Here is a 27365-nt window from a genome sequence, read left to right on the forward strand (position 1 = left end):
TTTAATACTTTCTCGATAAAATCTATTTTATGAAATGATATAAATTTCAAAAATAATATTTTCGAAATTTAGTAAAACACTTTCTTTTTTATTACATGTTTACTACATTTACATTTTTATAAAACATGATTTCTAAACTTTAAAATTATTTGAAATTTTACTGAAATTTTTTTAACATTGCATAAATTCAAGTGAATGCCAAAATTCTCAGTGAATTATGTTACATTCATTTTCGAAAACAACATAATACATTTAAAACAGAAAAAGATTTTAAGATAAATCACAAACGTTAGAAAAAAAAGCAATGATAATTTTATCCAAAATAAAAAATAATCTATTTCAATTTTAATAAAAATTATTAATATAATTCTCTATTCTTATAAGATCATTGTTTAACTTCACTGCTTAAATTATTAACATCAAATCAATTTAATCTATAAATTTCGGGAATTTAATTTAATAGTTTTATTGGAAAATAGTAGACACATCTTACGATTAATAATGTTCAGCAAATACAGAGATAAATCATAGCGAATTTAATAATTTGTAAATGAATGAAATTAAATCTATTTCTATAATGAAACTTTTAATATTGAATAAAAAAATTTGTTTTTGTTTGAAAAAGAGATACAACAATAAAATAATATTATTCAAATCACTGGAGATTTATATTTTCATTCTATATTCAGAATGTCGTGTTAAAATTTCGGCAGAGCTTAAATTCTTCGAATTGAGCGGGCATACGAGAGATTAAGAGACATCGTACGGATAATTTATCAGCAACAGATCGTCAACAGAACGACGAAGCCAAGGGATTCGAGCTTTCTGGCGCGGTGTGAAGCGACGTCGTTAGCGTCGTGGAACTTTATACCCGAGCGTTGTAGCACCCTCTCCCTAGCATGGCCCCCTCCATATATGGAGCCGCGCATCGTGGTTTCGACGTCGGCCACGCGGACGAAGTTTAAGCCTCCAGGCTGACTCTGATAAGGTAGCCTCTTTCCTCGATTCTTCTCACTCTGTCTCCTCTATACCATCGCCAAGGTCTCAGAGGGGCAACCCACATTCGTTTATCGCGACTCCTATTTCGTCTGCTCGGCCGCTGCTCTCGTTTGCACAACATAGCATTTGCTGCGTCCCTAGTGCTTTTTTTATTCACGGACACAGCTGCCGGAGTAGTAACTCGTACGCGATCATTGCTAGAATCGAATATACGAAATATCGTGTAGATTTTGCGACCATTTCTTTCTTTTTTCTTTTTTTTCTTCTATTTTTCTAATTATTTATATTATTTGAATTTTATTATTAACCTTAATTTGTTCACCATAGAAATTATTAGTTTTGAAATAAGTGAGAGATTTAATTTCATCAGAAAATAAATCTTTTGAAATATTTACATCTTTTTTATTATATTTTCTTTACTCATTCTATATTTATCATATTTGAATATCTTTAATATTACAAAATTCCATTTTATTTGTATTTCTTTTGATATTATATAGATAATTTTGTATTATATCAAAAGACATATATAATCATTGACAAAACAAATTAAAAAATCATTATAAATAATAATAATTTTGTTTATATAGTATATTCATATATCATTGCCAGCGAATAAATTACGTTTCGTATATTACTTGCAATAATAATTAATTTTTAGTATTGCAAAGGTATGCGTCGAATTTGAACTGGTACAAACTTCATGTTGTTATTGCTCGAGGGTAAATATATGTATATTTAGTGACCATGTCCACGTAAACCGGTGGGCAGTAAACTTTCCACCAATGGCGAGGTTGAACATGAAACGACTACAAGAAAGATATAATACAGCTATATCAGCGTCAGAAATAACTTGCAAAAAAAAAATGTATCTTAAAATTTTGTTTTTATTCTAGCATATACAGAAATAATTTTTGCTTAAAAAGAATCGAATCGAAGTTTCCTTGAAACTTGTAATATTATTTTTTTATTTTTATCTTATAATTCGATATTTAATATCACATTGATCAAAAGTTCTTTGGATCTCAATTTTGGAGAGCATAATTTTCATATTCGGTCATCATCATTGAAATATTCATAAAAGAATAAACAAAAGTCAAATAATTTGATTATTACGAAAATATTTCGATCGAATTACATAAAAAAATATCATCGAACGAATGAAACGAATGACAAAAGAATAGAAACTGGATTACCAGGTTAGATAGAAAAATGCGAATTTCACCATTTTCTACGATTTGAATTGCAAAAACTCGTAACATCAATTCGTAACACGATTCTGTCCCACAATTCGTTAGTTCTGCATTAATACATATTCCGTTATGGCTGTGCATTAACGCGTTTCACACGATTGGAAAAAATAATCACATTGCGTGCAACATCGTGACAGACATTTTATCAATAAGAGAGCCATATTTCTAACTAAAATTTTATACATATTTCGAATATTTATATCTTAAATTTTAAATTCGAGAAATTAGAATTCATATCGTGTCGAGATATATTTTCCTCCTGTATATATAAACATAGATTTCTCCTCCATTCTCTTTCTCCTCAAACGCGTTACAAACTCGAGAACTTATTATCGCACCAACCGCTAAAAGCACACCTTCCCTTGAATGGAAATAAACGTAAAACGAAAGAAAAGATGGAAAGATTCGCGAACGGTTAACGTTTGAATAAATACCTATTTTTAACCGACCGTGGATACTCTTGGATACTCTACTCGCTCATACTCTTGGACTTTGGGAATTGAGATAGTCTAGGCTAGGGAATCTGTATGTTAACTTGGAACTGTGAATGGCAAACTATGAATCTCACACGTATGCACGTTCTATTTAAAATATATTTCAAAATGGAATAGTAAGAGCACATGTATAATACATGCTTCTTCAATATTAATGTTTAGAAATAAATTGAATTTAATAATTGATAATTTAATAATCACATATGATTGAAATTAATTAATCTAATTATCTATCCAATCGTTTATAATATCGATCGTTTGATGATAATTTAATTATTCCTAGGATGAAATCGTGCAAAACTTTCAGAATCGATATTAGAATTATATATATTCGAATAAAATTCGAGAGTCTGCAACAAATTTGGAAAAGGATAGATGGGAATGAAAAGATGAACAGGGAGTAAACAAGGCTCTCCCTCTGGCTCTCCTAATCGAGATATTCAAAATTCGCCTATTCCCTCCACTCCAAGCTATTTAATAATCACATATGATTGAAATTAATTAATCTAATTATCTATCCAATCGTTTATAACATCGATCGTTTGATAATAATTTAATTATTCCTAGGATGAAATCGTGCAAAACTTTCAGAATCGATATTAGAATTATATATATTCGAATAAAATTCGAGAGTCTGCAACAAATTTGGAAAAGGATAGATGGGAATGAAAAGATGAACAGGGAGTAAACAAGGCTCTCCCTCTGGCTCTCCTAATCGAGATATTCAAAATTCGCCTATTCCCTCCACTCCAAGCTATTTAATAATCACATATGATTGAAATTAATTAATCTAATTATCTATCCAATCGTTTATAATATCAATCGTTTGATGATAATTTAATTATTCCTAGGATGAAATCGTGCAAAACTTTCAGAATCGATATTAGAATTACATATTCGAATAAAATTCGAGAGTCTGCAACAAATTTGGAAAAGGATAGATGGGAATGAAAAGATGAACAGGGAGTAAACAAGGCTCTCCCTCTGGCTCTCCTAATCGAGATATTCAAAATTCGCCTATTCCCTCCACTCCAAGCTATTTAATAATCACATATGATTGAAATTAATTAATCTAATTATCTATCCAATCGTTTATAACATCAATCGTTTGATGATAATTTAATTATTCCTAGGATGAAATCGTGCAAAACTTTCAGAATCGATATTAGAATTATATATATTCGAATAAAATTCGAGAGTCTGCAACAAATTTGGAAAAGGATAGATGGGAATGAAAAGATGAACAGGGAGTAAACAAGGCTCTCCCTCTGGCTCTCCTAATCGAGATATTCAAAATTCGCCTATTCCCTCCACTCCAAGCTATTTAATAATCACATATGATTGAAATTAATTAATCTAATTATCTATCCAATCGTTTATAATATCAATCGTTTGATGATAATTTAATTATTCCTAGGATGAAATCGTGCAAAACTTTCAGAATCGATATTAGAATTACATATTCGAATAAAATTCGAGAGTCTGCAACAAATTTGGAAAAGGATAGATGGGAATGAAAAGATGAACAGGGAGTAAACAAGGCTCTCCCTCTGGCTCTCCTAATCGAGATATTCAAAATTCGCCTATTCCCTCCACTCCAAGCTATTTAATAATCACATATGATTGAAATTAATTAATCTAATTATCTATCCAATCGTTTATAACATCAATCGTTTGATGATAATTTAATTATTCCTAGGATGAAATCGTGCAAAACTTTCAGAATCGATATTAGAATTATATATATTCGAATAAAATTCGAGAGTCTGCAACAAATTTGGAAAAGGATAGATGGGAATGAAAAGATCAACAGGGAGTAAACAGGCTCTCCCTCTGGCTCTCCTAATCGAGATATTCAAAATTCGCCTATTCCCTCCACTCCAAGCTATTTAATAATCACATATGATTGAAATTAATTAATCTAATTATCTATCCAATCGTTTATAATATCAATCGTTTGATGATAATTTAATTATTCCTAGAATGAAATCGTGCAAAACTTTCAGAATCGATATTAGAATTATATATATTCGAATAAAATTCGAGAGTCTGCAACAAATTTGGAAAAGGATAGATGGGAATGAAAAGATGAACAGGGAGTAAACAAGGCTCTCCCTCTGGCTCTCCTAATCGAGATATTCAAAATTCGCCTATTCCCTCCACTCCAAGCTATTTAATAATCACATATGATTGAAATTAATTAATCTAATTATCTATCCAATCGTTTATAATATCAATCGTTTGATGATAATTTAATTATTCCTAGAATGAAATCGTGCAAAACTTTCAGAATCGATATTAGAATTATATATATTCGAATAAAATTCGAGAGTCTGCAACAAATTTGGAAAAGGATAGATGGGAATGAAAAGATCAACAGGGAGTAAACAGGCTCTCCCTCTGGCTCTCCTAATCGAGATATTCAAAATTCGCCTATTCCCTCCACTCCAAGCTATTTAATAATCACATATGATTGAAATTAATTAATCTAATTATCTATCCAACCGTTTATAACATCAATCGTTTGATGATAATTTAATTATTCCTAGGATGAAATCGTGCAAAACTTTCAGAATCGATATTAGAATTATATATATTCGAATAAAATTCGAGAGTCTGCAACAAATTTGGAAAAGGATAGATGGGAATGAAAAGATGAACAGGGAGTAAACAAGGCTCTCCCTCTGGCTCTCCTAATCGAGATATTCAAAATTCGCCTATTCCCTCCACTCCAAGCTATTTAATAATCACATATGATTGAAATTAATTAATCTAATTATCTATCCAATCGTTTATAATATCAATCGTTTGATGATAATTTAATTATTCCTAGAATGAAATCGTGCAAAACTTTCAGAATCGATATTAGAATTATATATATTCGAATAAAATTCGAGAGTCTGCAACAAATTTGGAAAAGGATAGATGGGAATGAAAAGATGAACAGGGAGTAAACAAGGCTCTCCCTCTGGCTCTCCTAATCGAGATATTCAAAATTCGCCTATTCCCTCCACTCCAAGCTCCATGGGCGATCCGCGACGGGGGCGGAAGGGGCCCACGGCGGAACGAGATCCACACGGCGCGGCCACTGTAGAAGGAGTACGAAAATAGTAGCGCGGCAGGATCGTATCACGGCTCTCGGCCCACGAGAGAGAGACGTGGATCTCCTTTCTATTAATAGCTCTAGAATGAAAGGGAGCGATCCCCGAGTCGGCCGTGTAGGCTGATCGGCCCGAGTCTTGGTGGTGTCCAGGCCCTGATCGCAGGACTTCAGAGCCGCTCAAGCCGTCGCGGACTCCACATTCCACCGGCAAAAGCTCTTCCGTGCGTGCCTGTTCAGAAGCATCTTACTTGCTACTCGGCTGGTGCTCCGAGGCGAACCCTCATACACGTCATACACACGCGTCTCCCACCCACCCACATACACAACATTGCCATACACATTCACACCGCTCGAGTGTAAGTCTCTTTCATTGCTAATTCTTTTTTTTTTTCTTTACCTTTATACCGCGTATATCTTCTTAACTGATTCGATAGTGATAAGTATATATATAATATATATATATATGTATTATTATTTTTGTCGCATCTTTCGAATCTCGAGTCATCGTCCTTGTGTTTTCGATCTCTGATGGGGATTTTTCGTATCAGTGAATGGATTGTTCGTTATACACAGTGATGCAACGCGATAGGTGAAAAGATGAGAAAGAACATTTTCCACGTCTTCGTTGCCGTTCCCTGGATCGATATATATCACTGGGAAGGAGGAGGGGGGGTAGGAGGATTTGACGGAAGATTCGAGTGTGAAAGTGAAACTGGAAGTGAAGATGGAATTCCTTACATTTTCTTTTTAGAAGGGGATGAAAAACTGGATAATATAAATAACTAAAGAAGGATAATTGATGATTCTGTGAGCATCGAGAGTAATCGTTTCCAAACAGGATTTCTACGAGGAAAACCTTTGTGCAAGTGGCGTCTGACCATGCTGTGACATTATCTACTGTATGATTTGAACATCTCTCTCCCTCTCTCTCTCGAGTTTCTGGATTTTGTCAATTTTCAACGGAAGAGTAATCGAACAAATTTCCGGAGGACGACTGTAACAACGTGATGGCGAACACGTCGAGTTTCGTCTTTCCTTAGTGCGCTCGTATTCGATGGGGACAGATATAATGTGACTGGTTTCGATTAAATTTAAAACGATTGGCCCGTGAATATAACTCGTAGTTTAATAAAAATACCCGAGGACAATAGGAAGCGAATTTGATCGTCGAACGCGCTTCACGATTTGAGCAACGGAGAAACCGTAAGATACATTATTTTTTATAAGCTTTTGATTTTTTTACAATTTTTTATACGAAAGATTTCTTGGAAAATGTACAATTCAAGGAAAATGGAATCTGCATGGAAAATCGTAGAATTATATGATTGGCAAAATAACAAAAATATCGATTTACAGTTTAACAGATTTGTCTCTCTTCACGTCGTATTACCATTTTTGGAAATGTACACGAAACTAAATTTTTCAATTCTTTATAAACGAAGAGGGAAATCAACATCACGCAGGGAAATGAGATCGAACAGGATCTGATAAATCATCGCCTATAAATGTACGAGCAATATCCCATTTCAAGATTCGATTATGACGTACGCGATTATATAATATTGTTTCCACTCCCACACCTCGTGTCAGCCATCGCAACTGGACATCTGCAACCACCGTTCTCGTATAATTTTTCGAAAACATTTATGTGTAAATGCGAACAATTTTCTTCCAATCTCGAAAAAGGCTGTTCCGTTTCGAAACTCATGAAAGAAGGAGAGAAAAGAAATCGTGCGAAGGAAAGAAGAAGAAAAAAAATTGTGTTATCGAGATCGAAGTTTAATCTGTTCGTGAAAACAGGAAACGATCGGCAACGAAGACGATGTGGAGGTGGAGGAAACGCAGAGCGAGGGGGAAAAGGAAAGAGAGAAAGAAGGGAGGAAAAAGGAGTAGAGCGAGAGAGAGAGAGAGAGAAGCCAATAAACGAACGACGAGAAAGAGAGAGAGAGAGAAAGAGAGTTAGAGAGAGAAGAGTAGAGTTGGTTTTCTAAAATTAGAGAGCGACGAGGAAGAGAAGGGGATGACTCCTTATAGAGCTTGCGACGTCGAGCTTGCGGCCAGGGTTAGCAAACTGGCACTCTCTTTCTCGTCTCAGAATATCAGATTACCTTTGCACCAGTGCATCGTCTCGCCCCTTCGACTTCTTCCTTTCTTTTCTAGCTTTCTCTTTCTCGTGGCGGAGCAAGGTTCGATTTATGCTCGACGAGCACCCTCCTCTCTCTCTCTCTCTCTCTCTCTCACCCTCTCTCGCCTTCTTCCCTCTTCCTCCTCCGATTCCTCGATTTGTTTATTTTAAAATCTTTTTTATTTCTTTTTTTTTTCGCGAAAAGTGCGCCGCGTCTTCTCGGGAAAAGGAAACGGACGATCGAATCGGATTTTTATCCTTTCTTTTTCTTCTTTATTTCTCTCTCTTCGATTTATTTCCTCGAAGTAGAATCGGATAATGGGCCGATATTTCTCCTTTCGTCCAAGCGTGAATCCTTCTTTTTGTAAATTTTTTGGGGGAGAGAATAAAGAGACGATCCGATCGTTCGTTCCCTCCTCTCGTGTGAGAAATAATTTGAGAAATAATAAGAGATAATAACGAAGAACACTAGTTAAGGATAAGTTGTGTTAATCAGTGGTTTTGTTTGCGTGTTGCAGTACCGTGACCACCAGCAAACATGTCTGACGACGAGGAGCAATACTCGTAAGTATTTAAAAATTTCCAAGAGGAAGACTGTTTCCGAGATAAATATTTCGATATTCAATGTTCTCGACATTCCCTCTTTTTTAATTTCTCTTTCTCGTTCGAACTTTCTCCTTTCTTCTTCTTATATACAATTTTTTCGAATCTCAGTTGAAGCAAAATAATTCAAAATTTTCGATTTTGATGAGAGAAGAAATCAGGAGAAAAAGAGAGAGGGAAAGAGAAACAAGTGTGTCGAGGAGAATTGTTAAGTTACGTAAGAGCACGTGTATCGAGCAATGAAATATCCGTGAAATATCCGTGAAGAGGAGTGTCGAGGATATTATTTCAGGCGAAGAGTTTGAGTGAATAAATTAAGTGAATATATATTTATACCATCGAAGCGTCACGTCGAAACAATTGTCGTCGATAGAATTCATGCTTAGTTCTTTCTTAGAGCCGATTTCCAGGATCGAGAATTCTATTCTCGATGCGACGATTCAGGTTGCTACATAAGTCGAGGATACCCTCCCCTTCAATGTCGATCGTTGTCGATCGTACAATGAACGATATTCAAGAGAAATGAGTTTCAAGTCCACGTAAGATGAAGAATCTCGTCGTGATGATCATATGTGTCCTCCCCCCCTTTATTGTTTTATGTATATCCCTTGTCACCCCGAGTTTTATCGTTTAAAAGTGAACTAGCCCACCCCCTCGTGCCCACGTGTCTTCTTTTTTTTAACCGTGCACACCCTCCCTCGATCGAATTGCTCGCTGAAGATGTTCTTTTCTCCCTTTCGTTTCGCTTGAATTATTTTCCTTCTCTTCGATCGTTTCGTTTCAACGCAAGAATCGTTATAAATCGTTTCGAAAGAAAAAGAAAAAAAAAAAAACGAGATCACGGTCGATCCGAAAGAGATCGTTTTCGTTTATTTTTAAAACGAGGAAATTCAACAGATATCCTAGAGGGGATGAATCATTCGGTTGGATCTATATTCAGTCGGATGGACGGACGTGTCCAAAAATGTCATAATAAATTATCTCCGCAAATTTGTCTATCTCCTTTGCGCCCAAAATTTCACGAATAATAAATTGTTAACTCGATCATTTATTAACCGAGTTACGATTTTGTTGCAATGAAACTCATGTTCTTTTTTTCTTTTTCTTTTTATCAAAAACATTGGCTATTATTATTTCTAAATAATATAAAATTTTGGTCCTATTTTATGTATTCGTTTCACTGGATCGATTATAATATTTAATGTTTCTTAATACATTTTTCAGCGAGTAATTCGTTGAAGAAATTTCATCTGCCCTCAGCCCCCCCTGCCCCCCTTATTGTTGTTATTTTTTAAATTGTTCGTTCGACGAGCCCCGTTTACACAGCCCCCTTAACTGCCCGTTAACTAACAAATACCGTTTTCCATTTTCTGTTTTACAGCAGCGAGGAGGAGGTGGTCGAGGAAACGTAAGTGTTGCTGGCAATTCCTTAATTCCGCGGGAAACGTTCCAAAAATACAACTAACGTCCATGTTCTCTTATTTTTCTCATTCCAGGAAGTAAGTTCCAGAGGCGTGTGCGCGTTTAAGCGTCTGCTACCATCACCACGGAATCGTAGTTGTCGTTTTTTTTTTATAAAATCTCTAGTAGATTTCTAGTATTTTAGAGTAACGGTTCGAGGTCTTCCATCTCCTGATTTTTCGTTTCGTTTCCCTGATTTTTTTATTTATTTTTTGATGCTTGTTTGACGACAGAAACATTTGATTTTTGGACGACAACAACTCGATTTTTTTCTTTTCTTTTTTTTTCAATTTCCAGAGAGATCGTTCTTTGCACGATTCATAATTATTTCGCTCGATCGATCGAATTTTCGAGATCGATTGAATAATTTCGATTGTGGAACGATATCATTGAAACTGTATCGTTGCAAAAACTTATTATGTAATTTCGCAGAGATACTAAATATTGCATAGAAGAAACACGAACCCGGTTCGAATTATTCGAGAGACATGTTTTCCTTTTTCTTTTTTTCCTTTTTACAAAAATAGGACCAACTGTTTGGCGCGGCCATCTTGTCACCTTGAGTGCCGGTTTATACAACAATAAAACAGAAAACAATATTTCGTAACGTATAATTCGATACGTGAAATAGCATACTCTAAAGCAAATGATGATTCACCGGCCATTATTTCGTCGTAATTACGATTTTCATATTCGTGCCATTTTTTTTTTCTTTCAATCCCATAATTATTCAATCTCTCAAACATATTCATTATTCAATTTCTATCAACATGGACAGATAATAAACGAATTATTAATCTCCAATTAATCCAATCACGAAATAGAATGGAGAACTGTATCGAAAAATCGTGTTCGTTGCTGAGAGCGATCTCTCTCGAACTATTGTTAAAATTAGAACAGTCGTGGTTCTCCCGCAAAAATAGAGCAGACGAATGGCGCGGTATCTTCGAACTTCGAGTCCTATATCAAATTCAAACGATGTCGTTTTTTTTTTCCTTATGATGAAACGGGGGTGCTTAAATCTAAACGCCGCACCATCCTCGAACGAGATCAGAATTTCGTTCACGATTGCGAACGCGCGATTCAATGTTTTCTTCTCCGCAATTTTCCATGCCGTGTTACACCGCGGTTTATTACCAGAGTTGAAACAATTTTCGAAAGCGTAGTATCGAAGAAAAATATTGAATCGTTTCGAGGGAACCGACGAGAAATATCGTCCCTCGAGGAGGGACGTTGAAAAAGGAGCTCTCATTTCTTCTCTTCGCCACGGGGCTGATATATATATTTCTCGTCGTTTCCTCTCGTCGTGTTTCTCTTATTTTGGCAATGAAAAAAGAGAGCACTGTAGAGGAAGGGGGGATGAACAATTAATGCTCGATTTTTTTTTTTTTTTTTCCTTACACCGACTCGAGCCGGTGTCATCGATCATTGATACATTTGTTGATAAGATTGTTCAAAAATGAAAATCCTATCTCTGACTTTGGTTTATGATCTTCGTTTTTTTTTGTTTTTCTCTCTGTTTTTTGCTCACAACTCCGCCCGATCAAACAATCCATCCCTTCGTCTGATATCTCCACAAACAATACACAAAAAAAAAAAAAAAAAATACGAATCGACCAATCGAAATACGAAAAACCACCAATCACCATCGACCGAACGACCAACGCGGCGCGCGAATCGAAAAATCGAAAATATCAAAGGCAGCCGGAAGGCAGGAAGATCGAGTAAGTCCCTTGAAAACAATTCTACGCTCGCCTTGTATCTTGTTCAGCCAGCTATTTGGCAATGTTCTCACCTCTCGTGTCTTTTTCTCAGTATTCTCATTCTTTTCCTATCACTTATCTCTCTTTCTCTCTCACTATCTCTCTGTCTCTGTCTCTGTCTCTATCGCTGTCTCCCTCTATCTCTCTCATTTCTTCATTTTTTTTTCCCCCCCTCTTTTTCTTTTAATCGTTTAACTGTTATTATTGTTGTTGTTGTGGCTGTCGTCTTGTATCTTATTACAAGTTTTTCTTTTTTTTTAGTACATTATTTATTCGTATGCGCTATTTCGTCTCTATGTATTATGCGATGTATTCTTCTTCTTTTTTTTTTTTTTTTGTATATAGTATATAATTTTTTTTACCATGAGTCCAAAATCAGTCTATGTTTCATTCTGTATATTATTTTTATTCTCACGCTTTCTATGGTGATTCATTGGTGTATTCCTTTTTTTTTTTTTCTTTTGTCTTATCCAACGAGATAAAATTTTTTTTCGTCGAATTCTCTCTTTTTTTTTTTTCTTGCCGCTTTGTCCTCGATGCAACAACTGACGATCCTTCTCCTCCGCAAGAAACAACGTATTCTTTTTAAGAATATTCATCGTGATCGTTACCTCTTCTCCTTATACTTAAACAGAGAATATTTTCACGCGATTAATTTTCGAAAAGTTGATTTTTCTTTTTTTTTTCACTCTAATAATCGTAACGACAAATCTTCCTCGTTTTTTATCGTTTATGGTTCTCTTTTTTTCTCTTCTTTCTTTTATTTTCTTTTTTTCTCTCCTTTTCGAGCGTACAAAATTTCGCGCCTCCGACAATTTTCTTTCTTTTCTTTCTTTCTTTTTTTTTTTCTTTTAATTTCGTCACACGAGGAGCTTTGGATTTTTGAGTTAAAGAGTTGAGAAAATAGAGTCGGTTATTGTTACTCAAAATCTTAGCATCAATGGTGGAAATTTTTTTATTTTATTCACTGTCGCATCGAAAATTGAACGATGGAAGATTTTTTTCGCGCGTTTCGTCTCGCATTTTATTATTTTATTTCTTCTTTTTTTTCATCCTCTCCCCCTCATTTTTCTCGTTTTGTTAATTCAAATATATAATTTTTTTCTCAAAAAGATTATCATGGATATCGAATTCGTTATCGAAAAAGCTTGGGATAGAAGAAATTACTTGATTTTTTAAAAATTTCTTTTCCTTTTTGTTTTTCTCTGTTGTCTCTTTGATCTATGATCTTCATCCTATATTGTCTTTGATGCTGTGTCGCTGTTGTTGTGTCGATGGTTGAACGAGTATGTCTATCTCACCTTGTGTATAATACCATTGTTGCATTATATCTCTCAAATATATATATACAGTAATTTTTTTGGTCGTTTTGAATGAAATAAACATTTTTCATACACGCATTTACACGATACATAACTTGAAATACTTGAAAAGTGAACGAATTCGATCATTTTCTTTTTTCTAATTAATAACTCAAAAAAAAAAAAAAAGAAGAAGATAAAGAGAGCTTTTAACAAACTTTCTGTATCCAATTTAATTTCAAATACGTTTTAAAACTAAGAAAGAAAGTTTAACCAAAGTTAAATTTTGATCGAACAGTATTATTTCACTTTTCGAGCATCGAAATAAACAAAGTAAAAAAAGTTATCCTGAAAATTGTCCTCCACAAACACCGGCAACCGTTTCTCATTTCCCCCCACTGCGTTATGTATATATATATCTCTGTCGCATAATTATCGTTTCGTTCTCTCGCATGCTATATAGAGTTCAGGTTCTCTCTTTCCCTCGAAAGCGAAAAAAAAAAATCAATATTCACGCACACTGACGATTACTCGAACGTACACAAACGTACACAGACGCTCTCGGACGAGTAACGACGATAAAAAACGATAAAGGACGGAGCAAACGCGTGCTTGAAAACAACAGGTATATATTCGTACACGCGAAGATCGTTCGTAGAAAAGAGAGACGGTGCTTCTCTTCTCTTTTACGTTCCACAGAAACGGAAAGAAAGAAAAGGATAAAAATGCTCGTAAAATATTCTCTCACGGATTCGCGTATCTTGTTTAAGCGCGGGACTTTCTTACGATTCGCTCGTAAAGAGGAGGAAAGAACCAGAAGGGGGTTATAAAAGCGGAATGGAATGCGGCAGGCTGTCGTCAATTTTAACGATCGTCGTTCTTTTTTTCCCGATCGGGTCTCGGTGTTTTAATCGGAGCTGGGATAAAAAAAAAAAAATTGAGAAAAAGGAAAAAAAAAAAAAAAGATAAGAGAAAGAACCGATAAGCCAAGCGAAAGTAATAGTTTGCGCGGTACTTCCCGCCACTCCCACCGTGAATGAAATTTCCCGAAAACAATTGTGATTGTTATTAATCTACCTTTCCTTTCTTTTTTTGTAGGGGTAGGGCGTCCCAAAAGTAAGTTGAATATCTCTCGAACGTTGTTTATTACACGTCAATAATACTTTCTTTGTTCTTCGGCCGCTCTCACAACACCCCCAAGCCCAATCAAGACCGCGCTTTTACTTTCGAATTTTTGGCGGGAACGAGACTCTCGGTGAGAGGATTTTCACCTTGGATCGAAAGATTTTTTTAGCTACCAAATTTTATTGAATTCTAACGCGATTAATATTTGGTTAATTGATAATGGAAAATTTACAGAGAAAGAAAGTTCGATTTAATTTAATTTAATTCGAGATTCCTTCGAATCATCGCGCGAATATTTACGAATTTTTAGGTTTGTTTAATTCTAAGGGTTTTGACCGTGTTATACGATTACACGGTTGCATAAGAAGAGCGCGAAAACTAATATAACTTGCGTCTGCTGGACGATTGCCAAACGTTTCATAAATATGTGTACGATAACGTAATGCGGTTTATTCTTATACCAAAGCTGTGGTATTTCGTTCGAAATGTACCACGTTGCAAACGTGATGTAATTTAATTAACGGGCAAACAATTCGGTGGAAAGAGCCATTGTCAGTATTGTTATTTATCCGAAACTCGATTATTAATAATTCTTTTTCACACACGATTTTCTATTTCTCGTTAATTTGTTTGAAACAATCACGTGGAATTCAATAAATTTTATCCATATTGGACAAGTCTCGATCCCGTCAAGAACAGATATGGTCTAATAATTCGTGGTCTAATGCTCGAAGCAAAACACCCCCGCCCCCAAGCTCATGTTTCTCTCTGTCTATCTATCTATCTCTCTGTCTCTCTCTGTCTCTCTCTTTCTCTCACCCTTCTCTCGTGTTTTTTCTTTTTGTCTCTCTCTCTCTCTCTATATATATTCTTGATTAACTGTACATAATATCCGTGTGTCAATACATCCGTACAATCCATGTATATGCATACGTACGAATATGTGTCCACAAGAATCCGCTAAAAATTTTTATCCCGTTTATCTCTCTCTCTCTCTCTCTCTCTTTATATATACACACACGTTATAAAAAGTGTCAATATTACTTTTGATGTCGTTTTTTTTGTCTCCCGCCGTTTTCGAGGAATCATATTTTTTTGATTTCTCTCTCTCTCTCTCACTTTGGCGAATCTCCCCCGTCTTCCTCTCTCTTTGTCTCACATTCTATGTTAATTACGTTCGCAATAATTTTTGCGCCATAATCGATCGCAATTTTGTCGCAGAATGATCGGCCAAAATTGTTCGAAGGTCCGCTGAATTTTCGTTGGATCATTCGTTTCGTGATTCGTTTAACGTTAACGAATGGCCAGTTTAATAAATTTGTATTTCCAGATGTACAAAACTGACCAGATGCAACGTTTTGGAAACGTTCCCACGGTGGTTGTTTCATTTTTCAAATTTAGTGTTGACATTTAGATTTTTCGATCCGTTTCGATTAATAACGTGATTAATCGTATTATCCGAACGAAGATTCAGCAACCTTTCAGGATGACACGAGATCGTCGAGACTTCACTTATTCAAATATTGGCCAGCTCCTCGGCTTTCAACTTTTGGCTTTTCTTTTTTTCCAAGGCGTTGTGGTTAATAATACAATTGATAATAAGAATGACGACAGCGATGACGCTGATAATATAACGGCGGCGACTGTGTGTGTTGCTTGCATTCGTGTTGGGAAAGAAGAAGAAAATGTCTGACGAGAAGAAGAGTGAGTGCTAGATTTTTTCTTGTGTGCTCCAATTCTCTCATCCTTGATTATCCCAATCATCGTCTACGATTTTAAAATAATTTTTACTCCATCGTTCAAATTTAATTTTAGAAAATTATCTTTTTTTTTTTCTCTTATTCCTCTCTTTCGTTCAATTGAAATCGTACGAGTTTGTTTATCATCGGAGAAATTAATTTTTAAATGAAATAATTCTGTACGCTGTTCAGATCTGTCGAAATTTTCTCTTCGAACCTAAGCTAAATCGCTTTCTGTAAAATTGCTTAATCGCTTTCGTTCTCGAGCGGCTTTAAATTACGTTTCTTTCTTTTTTTTTTTTTTTTTTTTACCAAAAGCTAAAAGAACTACACGATATATCCCTCCAATATATATCCCTCTCCCATTGCCGAGATTCAAAACTCGAGTCTAGTTTATTTTCCGTCACGTCGGAATCATCTTTAAAATTAGAGACCTCTTATTTTAAAGTTATCCTGGATTCGATCCACGTGATGTAATTTTGATGGATGGTATCGTGTCTTCATATTCGAGAATACCTTTGAATTTTGAAATGTCTCCAAATATTCGATAAAATCTCTCCTTTGTACTTTTTGTCTCTATTTTTTTCTCATTCTGTAAACAAACTCTTATCAATTTAATCAAATGTATTTTTGCAATTTTATTTTACTGATCTGAAGGACTGACGAAATTATCCGATCTTTTCACAAAGTCGGAGCAGAATTTCGATTCGAGTGACCGCATAGCTCTCGGTAATAACCTTCCATCAATTTTCCAATATCCTTGTCCATCGAGAGTCTAATGGATTCTCTCCCCCTTCAGTTTTCCTCAACCTTTATAAACTCATTAACGCCCCCTTTCTCGATTCCTCCTCTTCTCTTCTCTTCTCCCTCCACGCGCGCTTAATACAAACTTTTCAAATTTTCTTCTTGTCTGTCCGTCCGTGCGTCCGTGCGTTCTGTCCGTTTGCGCGTGCGCAAGTGTGCAAGTGTGCGCGTGTATCTCTGTGTCCGTTTGTCTGGTTGTTGCGATAATGAATATTGAAAAGGGGGAAAAAAAGCAGAAAAAAAAGAAAGAAAGAAATGAAGGAAAAAAAAAAAGAAAGACAAGAATTATTCGCCACGAGAGAGAATGATAAATAAATAAATAAATAAATAAATAAATAAAATGGAACTGGTGAGAGTGGCGTTAAGGAGTTCTGGAAGATCTTACGAGATCTGTCAGAGGGCGAGCGACTAAAGAGAGTTACTTTTGTTTTCGTTCCGGCCTGCATCAGGGAGTCTGGGGAGAATATCGAGTTTATGAAGGTGAGCAGACGAATGAGACGAAATATATCTCTTAAGATATAATATACACGGTGTTTTACATTTATTCTATTCCGTTCGAGCAGAGGCAGGAACAGAAGAGGAGCGACCTAGACGAACAGCTCAAGGAATACATTGCAGAATGGCGGAAGCAGAGGGCAAAGGAGGAGGAGGAATTGAAGAGATTGAAGGTTCGTGGAATCCTTTCTCTTAATATTTTTTAAATTATTCCATCGATTTCTATACTACTCCAATATTCCCTCCTTTTCACGCAGGAGAAGCAAGCGAAGCGCAAGATCACTCGCGCGGACGAGGAGAAGAGATTGGCTCAGAAAAAGAAGGAGGAGGAAGAGCGTCGCCAGCGTGAAATCGGTAAGTTCTTTTCCTTCTCTTTTCCCTTTCTTTTTTATCTCGATTCTCGCGAGAGAGGCCGCCCCCCCTAATAAAAGTTTCTCTTTCCGCTTGCAGAGGAGAAGAAGCAACGTGACATGGAGGAAAAGAGAAAGTACGTTTGCCAACATGTAAAAAATAATGTAAGCAACATTTGAAATATATAAAAAAAAAACAAAAAAACCGATCTTTTTATCCAGGCGTCTCGAAGAATCAGAAAAGAAACGCCAGGCAATGATGCAGGCGATGAAAGAGCAAGCGAGCAAGAAGGGTCCTAACTTTACCATCACTAGGAAAGATTTAGCGGTTTGTATCCATAATGAAACACATGGATAAACAGTTTATTGATGCTTTTATCGCGTTCGATATAGGGTAACCTCACGTCGGCGCAACTGGAGCGCAACAAGACGAAAGAGCAGCTCGAGGAGGAGAAGAAAATCTCGCTGAGTATTCGCATCAAACCGTTGGAAATCGACGGTTTCTCAATCGAGAAGCTACGGTCCAAGGCTAACGAGCTCTGGGACACCATAGTCAAACTGGAGACCGAGAAGTACGATCTTGAAGAGCGGCAAAAGCGTCAGGATTATGACGTGAGTAAGAAAGGAAAGAAAAGATGCTCGAAGAGAAGATAAGAATAACGTAATTTTCTCAAACGTAGCTTAAAGAATTAAAGGAACGTCAGAAGCAACAATTGAGGCACAAGGCTTTGAAGAAAGGTCTTGATCCCGAAGCTCTCACCGGCAAGTATCCTGTAAGTAGGATGGACAAATAAAAAAAAAGAAATCGTTGAATCTATCTAAAGTTAAAGAGATACAATTTATTCTCTTTAGCCCAAGATCCAAGTCGCCTCCAAATACGAACGTCGAGTGGATACCAGGTCTTATGACGATAAGAAGAAGCTCTTCGAGGGTGTAAGTATATATTTTCCATAGATTCGATCGTCGCTGATTCTTAGAACTTATATAAATTGCCCCGGTTAAATTTGGAAATCTCAGGGTGTGGTTGGGGAATAATATCATCAAGAAACGGGTTGTAAAATTAAAAAACGAGCAATTGATTTTTGTTAATGAACAAGATGATTAAAGAAAAAGCGACATGAGTCCGTTTTTGAGAGAAATAGAATAGTAGAAATGTAATAAAAAGAAAAAAAAAAGGAGAAAAGTGAAAAATGTCGATTGAATCGCAGGGCTATGACACGCTCCTAGCGGAAATCAACGAGAAACTGTGGAAACAGAAAACAGAACAGTTCATGAAGCGTACCAAAAGTGAGTCCTATCGAGCTCTGTCTCTCTATTTCTCTCTCTCTCTCTGTGTAAATCATCCCCTTTTGCTTGCGTTGTTGGTTGAACCCCTTTAGCCCCCCCTTATCGTGCTCTAGGATCGTTTTTGTAATTCATGTTGGACTTCATTTAATAGTAGTGGATAGATGGAGTACAGAGAAATGTTGTTATTGCTCGTTGTTGTTTCATTTCACAAAGTAAAATGTTCCCATATCCCCTCTAAATCGATCGTAATTCATCGCACCCCCCCATAATTTATTGTTGAATCAAGCATGAACATAAAGTGATGATCACAAAGTGTAAACGAATTTGTCAATCAAATTTTAAGACGAGTGTAAACTTCATTTAAGTATAATTTTACATTATCATACTACCTTGTTTCACTATGGAAAAATGTTTTATTCGGGAACGAAGAGAATTTAACTTTTTATTTTTTTTTTTATCATTTATTTTTTGCAACGAAATACATACACCATACATATTCATAGAGAGAACATACATTTGACATTTCACGGCTAAATGTCTAATCTGACGTGACAAAACAATGTGTGGAATGTAAAGGAATGTGTAAAGCCGATGGCTGATTATTATATTATCTTCTAGCATTAAGGTTAAACAAACTTGTTGTTAACCCAGGTAGCTAAGGTTAATTTGCCCTGCAACATTTTGTCGAGCCCCGAATTCGAGCTAAGGAGAGACTTATATCATCAAATCATTTTGAAAACCAAGGAGAACAAGTGCCCTCCCGTGTGACCATGTATCCTAGCATGCCATTTTGTCCGTTAATGTTTCAGGGTCTGACCGAACAGCAGAAGGAGTTCATAGAGAAGCAATGGGCTCAACAGAAGGAGCAATTCCTTGGTCGCCAGAAGAGTATGTATGGTAGCTTCACTTTCGAGCAAACGTGGCACTTATTATATTACACATTTTTTTAAAAAAAAGAATCTTAAGAATAAAATACAACGAAGGGAAAATTATTAAAGAAAAGATATTGCATGTAGTTTATGAAATGCAAGGGATGAAACTCCAAAAATGCAGAAGCATTCTATTGTTTCTCATCCGTTTATTATTTTATCTTTGTGCGCATTTGCTCGAACAATAGCTCTTAAAAGCTGGTTACCACTCTGTAAAAATTAGGATAACCTGCAATGGCCGCAGAATTGAAGTATGTTTTGTTAAAGTCGAAGAATCTTGTTCGATGAAAAGCGAAAGAAAATACACACGTGTATTTAATTTAATTTTCCGTTTATTTATTTTTTTTAATTTCCAACAAATCTTCGCTATCGTCGTTCGAGATACTTTCATTATATAAATTTAAGCATTATTTAAAATGTATTTCCCCCCTAAACAGCGAAATTGCCGAAGTGGTTCGGCGAGAGGCCAGGCAAGAAGCCAGGAGACCCCGAATCACCCGAAGGCGAGGAAGACGTGAAGGCTGCGGCTGAAGACGAAGAGCTGGAGGAGCCACAATTCGAGGAAGAAGAGGAGGAGGAAGAGGAGGAGGAGGAGGAAGAGGAGGAGGAAGGCGAGAAGAAGGAGGGAGAGGGCGAAGGTGAAGAGGAGGAGGAGGAAGAGGAGGAAGAGGAGGAAGAAGAGGAAGAGGAGGAGGAGGAGGAGGAGGAAGAGGAGGAGTAAACGTCTCTTCTAAAAAAAAATCCTAAAAACCAACAAATTGAATCAATTGAATCGTTAAGAAATATCGAAACATCCTATGAAGAACCATCGAATTCGTAATATAATAGTCGTGGCGGCAGTAGAGGCGAACAATGGCGGACCATTTTTCCAGAATCTTGTTATTATAGATGGCTTTTACGAGGAGGCAGAGGAGGACAAGAAACGGAGGACAAGAAGGTCTGAACGTCTGTACGTTATATTTTTCCACGAGAGAAATCCATTCTATAATGGCGAGGATTCCGGCGAGATAAAACATGCCATTATTATTTCTCAACTGTTCCACCACTTCTAACTTCTATTATTATTATTCTACTACTTCTATTGCGCTATTACAATTATTATTATATTGTACAAAAATACACGCACACACATTATTAAAATAAAAAAAAAAAAGATTTATCGTAATAAGACTTCCAGAAGGAATCTTCCCCTTACTCCCACGAACAGATTTGTTACTTGCATACTTGTAATCAAGATTGTAAATTAAAAAAGGCTATGGAAAAAAATATTCCGAATCTAAAAACTTCAATAACGTTTTTATTATTTATTTTCGAAATTAACAAAGCTGATTTTTCTTTTTTTTTTTTATCGGCAAAAAAATTTTATCACCGATAAATTCGGAAATCATGGAGAAAATAGGAGAATATCAAAATCCGATTAATGGAAGGAAAAGAATTTCCTCGCTAAAGTTCCTACTTTATCGTAAGAGTTATAAAATAGTTATAAAACTTTCGGCAATGCCTTTGTATTATACTAACATCAACCTTATCCATCTCGTAATAAAAAGATATGGATGAAACATTATTCGTGACATATTATTATAATAACACTTTTCTATCATATCGATATTTTTTTCACAACGTATCTATATCTGTATCTGTATCTATATCTTCTCTTCTTTAAATATTTATCTATTACGAGTACAATGCACTTGGTAAACATAAATGATATCTATACACTGCCGATCACGTTATTTCTGTATGATATAACGATCCCAACGTATTGTTTTTATTAATCGAAACAACATATCGATATATAATCAAATTTATTAATAACGAAATAAAAATACTTTAATCGATTTATAATCGTTTCGTAAATACCCGGCCGATCGCCATGACATTTCGGATTCGCGCCAAAATTTATGTATAAACAGGTACGAAACGTTGAAGTGCTGCCAACAAACACTCCTCCTTAAAATAAGCAATACGGAATCTGCGTGTAATGATAGTTGTCGTGAGAATTTTAGTACCTCAGAAAGTTTGATTTTCAAAACAAATTTTTTAATATGTGAGAACTTAATTCGATAAAAAATACTTTATAATTGCTTATCTAAAATTGTTTATATTTAACAGTGTCGATATAATTATACGTATATAATTTGTTGTAATATGTAATTGATACAAGATTTAAAAAAAAAAAACATTCTAAAAAATGGATTGTTTCGGATACTTATTTTAAGGTAATTTCCTTAAATATTTTATATCGTTGTGTATAAAAATATTTTTATTTACAAATGAATTTTTCAACGCTAATAATTGTAATATCGTTTTGATATGAATTAAATGAATATAAATTATAGAGTTTAAAAATGATACTTTTATAAATATATATTTATTGAAATATGTTTTTGTTAATATTATTTATAATTAATAAATTTATCGATTTCGTTGCATGGATGTCATTATATATGCATGTATTTATTTATTCGACAAATATTACACACATACAATGGAACAATGCAATTATCAAGCTGTAAAATTAAAAAAAAATTTCATTAATCGAAAAGAAATCATGCAAATTTACATGTTAGGGCTATAGTTCATTAAAATTCAAGGCAGACTGTAGTGACGGAACAATGACGCAAAAAATAAGAGCGAACGAGAAGCTGTTTTCCGTTTCTGTTCTTCTCACATGCATACTTCCGTTTGTATTTGCTATCTTTCTTTTTCACTCTCATTCATCCTTTTCTGGTTAGCTGAACCGGTAGTGATGGGAATAACATAACTTTATACGTTTTCAAACAAATCATTGTTACATTACAAGATTGATACTTTAAATCGTTCATAATATACTCACAATCTTATATATTTTTTATATTTAATATAATTTTAAAATCATCATTGTATATTAACAAAATCACAACGTAGGAATCTACAACTGTTCCACCTGGTGGACGGGAGAGTATTACTTCTGTCGCTATTGGTCGCAACTATTTATAATGGTAACCGTTGGCTCCAGTCTCATTTCTTCTTTCCTTTACGCTCATTCTTTCTCTGTGTCTGACCGTCGTCTCTCTTTCTCTCTGTCTCTTTCAGTCTGCAGAGTGGACGTTCTTAAGCGTCGTTAATAGTGTCTCCAAGCATTCGTCCGAGCCAGACTGCGCTGTCCCTCCTCTCCTACCTGAGAAGACCGAAATAGAGCAACGATACGATCGACACTACCGACGCCGCGACCGTGTTGTGATCGAACAATAAACAATAACACAACGACGCGTGTTACGGGATAGCGACTACCGCGACCTGTTGCCGGCTGCCGAAAAGATCCCGCTGGATGTCGCGCGTGTGTCGGTGAGATCGTGAAATGTTCGTTTCGAAGTCTTGCACGGCGGGAACGAGGAATTGTGTGTCATGGCGGTGATCGTTGTACAGAACGGTCACGTTCGCGTACACATGGCTACGATGTTGGCTATCAAGGAGAAAAAGAGAGGAAGAATGAGAAGCTGACTACGAAGCAGCTTGACCACGAGGGAATCACTCTCGATGAGGTAAGAAATAAAATAATACTTGTTATCGCGCGAACTCGATTTTTTCCGACGAACAAGTGACAGTTACTCCGACGTTGAACACAATTTTTATCAACATTGTTGTTGTCTGCACCACGTTCGACGAGTGTTTGAAGATTCGTTTCGTAAACTCAGAAACCGACGCCTCGTGCGAGACTCGGAACTCGACGGAAATTGACGATTCCTGTCGAGTAACTACCGAGGCCGGCTTCGTCGTGGTTCGTGTTAATTCGCGATTTCCCGATAACGAGAACACGCGATAAGAACGATTATGAAATCGGGCATGCTGAAACGTGAGAATAATTGGTAGCGTGACGTGGGTAGTATAAAAGAATAAGTAGTATAAAGGAATAATATATCTTAGATTATTTTTTTTTTTTTTTCTATTGTTATATGAAGTTTAATTCGAATGTTCAGAGCGTGAAAATTGTAATGCACGTTGTTGATCGATGACTTTTTATCATTTTCAAAAATGTAAAGATTTCTTTAATATAATGCTTTTTGATGATAAATATCGCAAACAGGTTTAAAACTTAATACATTATAAATATGAAGTAAAGTGAAGTTAGCATTATGACCCTGACTTTATCTTTACATTCACTTTTCGCTTTTATAATGTCAAGCGAACACGTGTATAGAAATAGTTATCATATAAAAAATTGTTATTTTTTTTTTATTCAATATTTTTTAGCATTTGATACATATAAAAAGAAATAATATTATTTCTAAATTTCCTATAGCAGTATTGTTGATTTAATAATTGAATATCATGGAATTTATTTATGTTAATTAAATAAATTAATTAAAGTATAGAGATTTGTTTTTTCATATATATATAATTTATTTATTTTTAATAAATGGAAATTGAATTAATGTTATAAAATAAATTATAAATAGAATTTTAGTTTTAGATATTTAGATATTTATCATGTTTTAATTTATCATATAATTTTATAGAAAATTTTTATTGAAATTAATAATTATTATCAAGATTTTAGTTAATTTTAGTTTTAATAAGTATAATAGTTTTAATAATTAATTAAAATTATCATGATACATATATAATTCTTTTACAAATGACATATTTGTCAAATATATATTATCTCATATATTTATTGAAGAACTTAATAATAATAACAGATAACATTTTTATTTTAAGCAATTATTTTACTTCAAAATCATTTAAATAAATCAATTTCATTGTCAGTAATTAGTATAAATTTTATTATCTATAACTGGAATTGTTGTTAACATCAAAGTAAATTATTTTAATTAATAAAATATATGATAATATTGGTTTTAAAATAGAACAATTAAATAGAAATTTTAATTTTATATTATTTCTATTATATTAAATTAAAAAATTAAAAAATTAAATTGACAAATTTATAAAATATAATTTTAATTAATTTTTACACATGCTATGATATTCCTAAATAAAATTTTTTTGATATTTCTTTCCTAAATTTCATTTTATTTCTTCTCTGAATGTTTTTATTTCTATTATATTTTTTTTCTTTGCTAAATATTTCTTCTGCGAACTACATGAATTTGTATCGAAGCTTGTGTTATTCTGCCTTTTCAATTGAGGTTGAGATGGAAGCTTTTATCATAGATTATTCTTTACAATGCTCTTATATTCTCAATTTTCGTATTCGGTCCCTTTGTACTCTTCGTTCCTTCATACTATTTCATTCTCAAAACTTTTTAATCTGTGAAAGAGCATAATAAAAGTTGATAGAGCTTTTTAAAATAAAATTTTGCAAGCAATTTTTTTAATATAGTGCATATTTTTGATTTTTCTTATTAATTACTTCTTACATTTGATAATAAAATTAATTATTCCTGTAAAAATTTACAATCATTATATACCTATAAATATATTAATTCTATTAGAATTATATTATACATAATTCATGTAACTATTTTTTAGATTAAAATATTATAGATAATCACATCATAAATATTAAATATTAATATTTTACTAAATTTAGAGAATGAAGGTGAAAACAAAAAATAAGAGATTAGCGTAATCACGGCATAAAGAAATTAAATTTAATGAGAATTTATAAATATAACTTATGACTTATGATGAAACGATTGATTTATCATCATGGTGTGCGGAAATATGTGTGTAACTAGCACTTACGTCGACAAGCGGGGGATTAAACGCTCGTAGTGCGTTGTACCATTACACAATTGCAATAATTCGAGATTACCCACGATGGTCCATATAGGTTGCAGATTGTTGCGTAATAATGCATAAGAGCCGTGAATACGTATTTCCTGTTACTGCGCGTTTGTGCGTTAACAAAGGATGTCTAGTATCTAGAATGCAACTGATCTGTTCCAACAGCGAGCCAGTTAATACATATCGGGTGTTTCAGAAACGAACGATTCCATGTATAAAATATTTTAATTTTAATAATAATTAAACAAGTAATTTTGAAAGCATTAAATGTTTGTAAATAATTTTATTAAATAGTTCACTTTCAGCTTTTCGGGGAGAAAATTTTGTTAGAGATAGATAAATATAAATCAATTAAGTTTTGGAACAGGATTACTTTAATGGAATATTTTAATAATTCACACCTCGATAGGATTCGGCCGATAATATTTTGCATAATTTTCTTTTATATTTACTTTTAATGAGAATATAATGCTCTATATATATGGAAGATAATATCTATCTAATATTATGATTTACACAATTTTATTATTACGCTCGAAATCAAAATTACGAACACACACATACAAATAAATAGATATATATTTATTCGTACACGAAAATCTGTTCTTATCACAATCAATTAATCGCTGTTAATCCATTATTCTCGTTCATTATCTATGATTAAAATACGATTTTATCTGTCTCATATGAATATCCATTGAAATACGATACTTTTCACGTTATTGATTATAGAAAATGAGACTGGTGGAGGATTAGATGGCTGTTGTTTTCTATGTAGGAAATTAAACAAGAATGCGTCGGTTTAAACATCTGAAGCCGCTTAAACGACGCTTCGTTACGTCTTTACAATAGCCATGATTCAGACTGTGTCAGAGGAATGTATGAAAGCCAAAGTCAGCGAGGTGAATCCGTGTAAACAACGTATGCGTTGTCGTATATGTATCATATGCGTTAATAAAACGAATAGCGTCCTTATATAGATAGATTTTTATTTATACACATTTTTGTGTATATTAATTTTTCTTCTAAGTAAGAAAAAAGTTTGATTTCCATTACAATACTTGATCGATTATCATAGCGAAATAATTATAATTATGAGGATTTATAGATTTTTACGTAAATCAATTTAAATCGATTTAGTATATATTATAAATTCTTCGAAAATCTTATCGGTTTGCTTAATCGGGTTAAAATTTAGATTATAATTAATATCTTAATCCGTATTATAATCCGTATAAAAAGATATATAGATATATAATTTGTACAAATATTATATTGATCGATTCAATTATCTGTGCCTTATTAATTTGAATGAATTTTCATTCTTAATTGAGTGTTTAAAATTATTTTATAAAATTATAGAATTATGTTTTATTCATCGATATCTAATAGATATTTAAATATTTAGATATTATTAAACATATTATTATTATATTAATTATTACTTAGATATTTAAATTATAGATATTAGATCATCTAAAAAATTGTTATTTCTTTTTTTAACCTTTTTTGATATTGATGTTGAATCGTATCATTAAAATTTATTAAAATTATTTTTTAATCGACAATCATCTAACAAGAAATACTAGCTTTTCTATTATATAAAATTTTTTTAATTTCTTAAAGCCTTTTGTTAAATGGTTAGTCGTATCATATACGTATTAAATCAATCAATATTGTTCGATCGATAAATGTTTCTCGTTGCAAATCAACTTTGATTTAGGTCCGAAAGTTAGCATGAATTAGATCTAGGTGAATCGATGGAACTTTAAAGCAAGTCAGAATTAGTCTTGATTGATTT

General features: G+C 34.0%; 2 protein-coding genes and 1 long non-coding RNA gene across 11 annotated transcripts in view; 2 read left to right on the top strand and 1 right to left on the bottom strand.

The window, feature by feature from the left end:
• Window positions 1–129: 129 nt before the first annotated feature.
• Window positions 130–22787, bottom strand: LOC113218844. Its single transcript, XR_003304859.1, has 2 exons — window positions 22668–22787; window positions 130–1196 (listed from the first exon to the last, which is right to left on the bottom strand). It is a non-coding gene; the product is annotated as an uncharacterized LOC113218844 (long non-coding RNA).
• On the top strand, window positions 5923–21395 carry TpnT (troponin T, skeletal muscle). Of its 9 annotated transcripts, none has more exons than XM_016912491.2 (15): window positions 5938–6205; window positions 8493–8538; window positions 9959–9989; window positions 11739–11762; window positions 14201–14218; window positions 17220–17250; window positions 17334–17438; window positions 17523–17619; window positions 17716–17752; window positions 17838–17943; window positions 18009–18227; window positions 18296–18388; window positions 18468–18548; window positions 19712–19790; window positions 20269–21395. In XM_016912491.2, exons 6-15 carry the CDS (start codon window positions 17245–17247, stop codon window positions 20550–20552), a joined length of 1107 nt encoding a protein of 368 aa, XP_016767980.1. In that variant the 5' UTR covers window positions 5938–6205; window positions 8493–8538; window positions 9959–9989; window positions 11739–11762; window positions 14201–14218; window positions 17220–17244; the 3' UTR covers window positions 20553–21395.
• A 122-nt stretch (window positions 22788–22909) lies between the features above and the next one.
• Window positions 22910–27365, top strand: part of LOC413071 (eye-specific diacylglycerol kinase) — a 125726-nt gene continuing 121270 nt past the window's right edge. Inside the window, exon 1 of the mRNA XM_006557504.3 lies at window positions 22910–23355. The gene's annotated coding sequence lies outside the window, so the exon portion shown is untranslated. The remainder of the gene's footprint in view (window positions 23356–27365) is intronic.

The sequence above is a fragment of the Apis mellifera genome, linkage group LG6 (genome assembly GCF_003254395.2).
Source record: "Apis mellifera strain DH4 linkage group LG6, Amel_HAv3.1, whole genome shotgun sequence".
Lineage (NCBI taxonomy): Eukaryota > Metazoa > Arthropoda > Insecta > Hymenoptera > Apidae > Apis > Apis mellifera.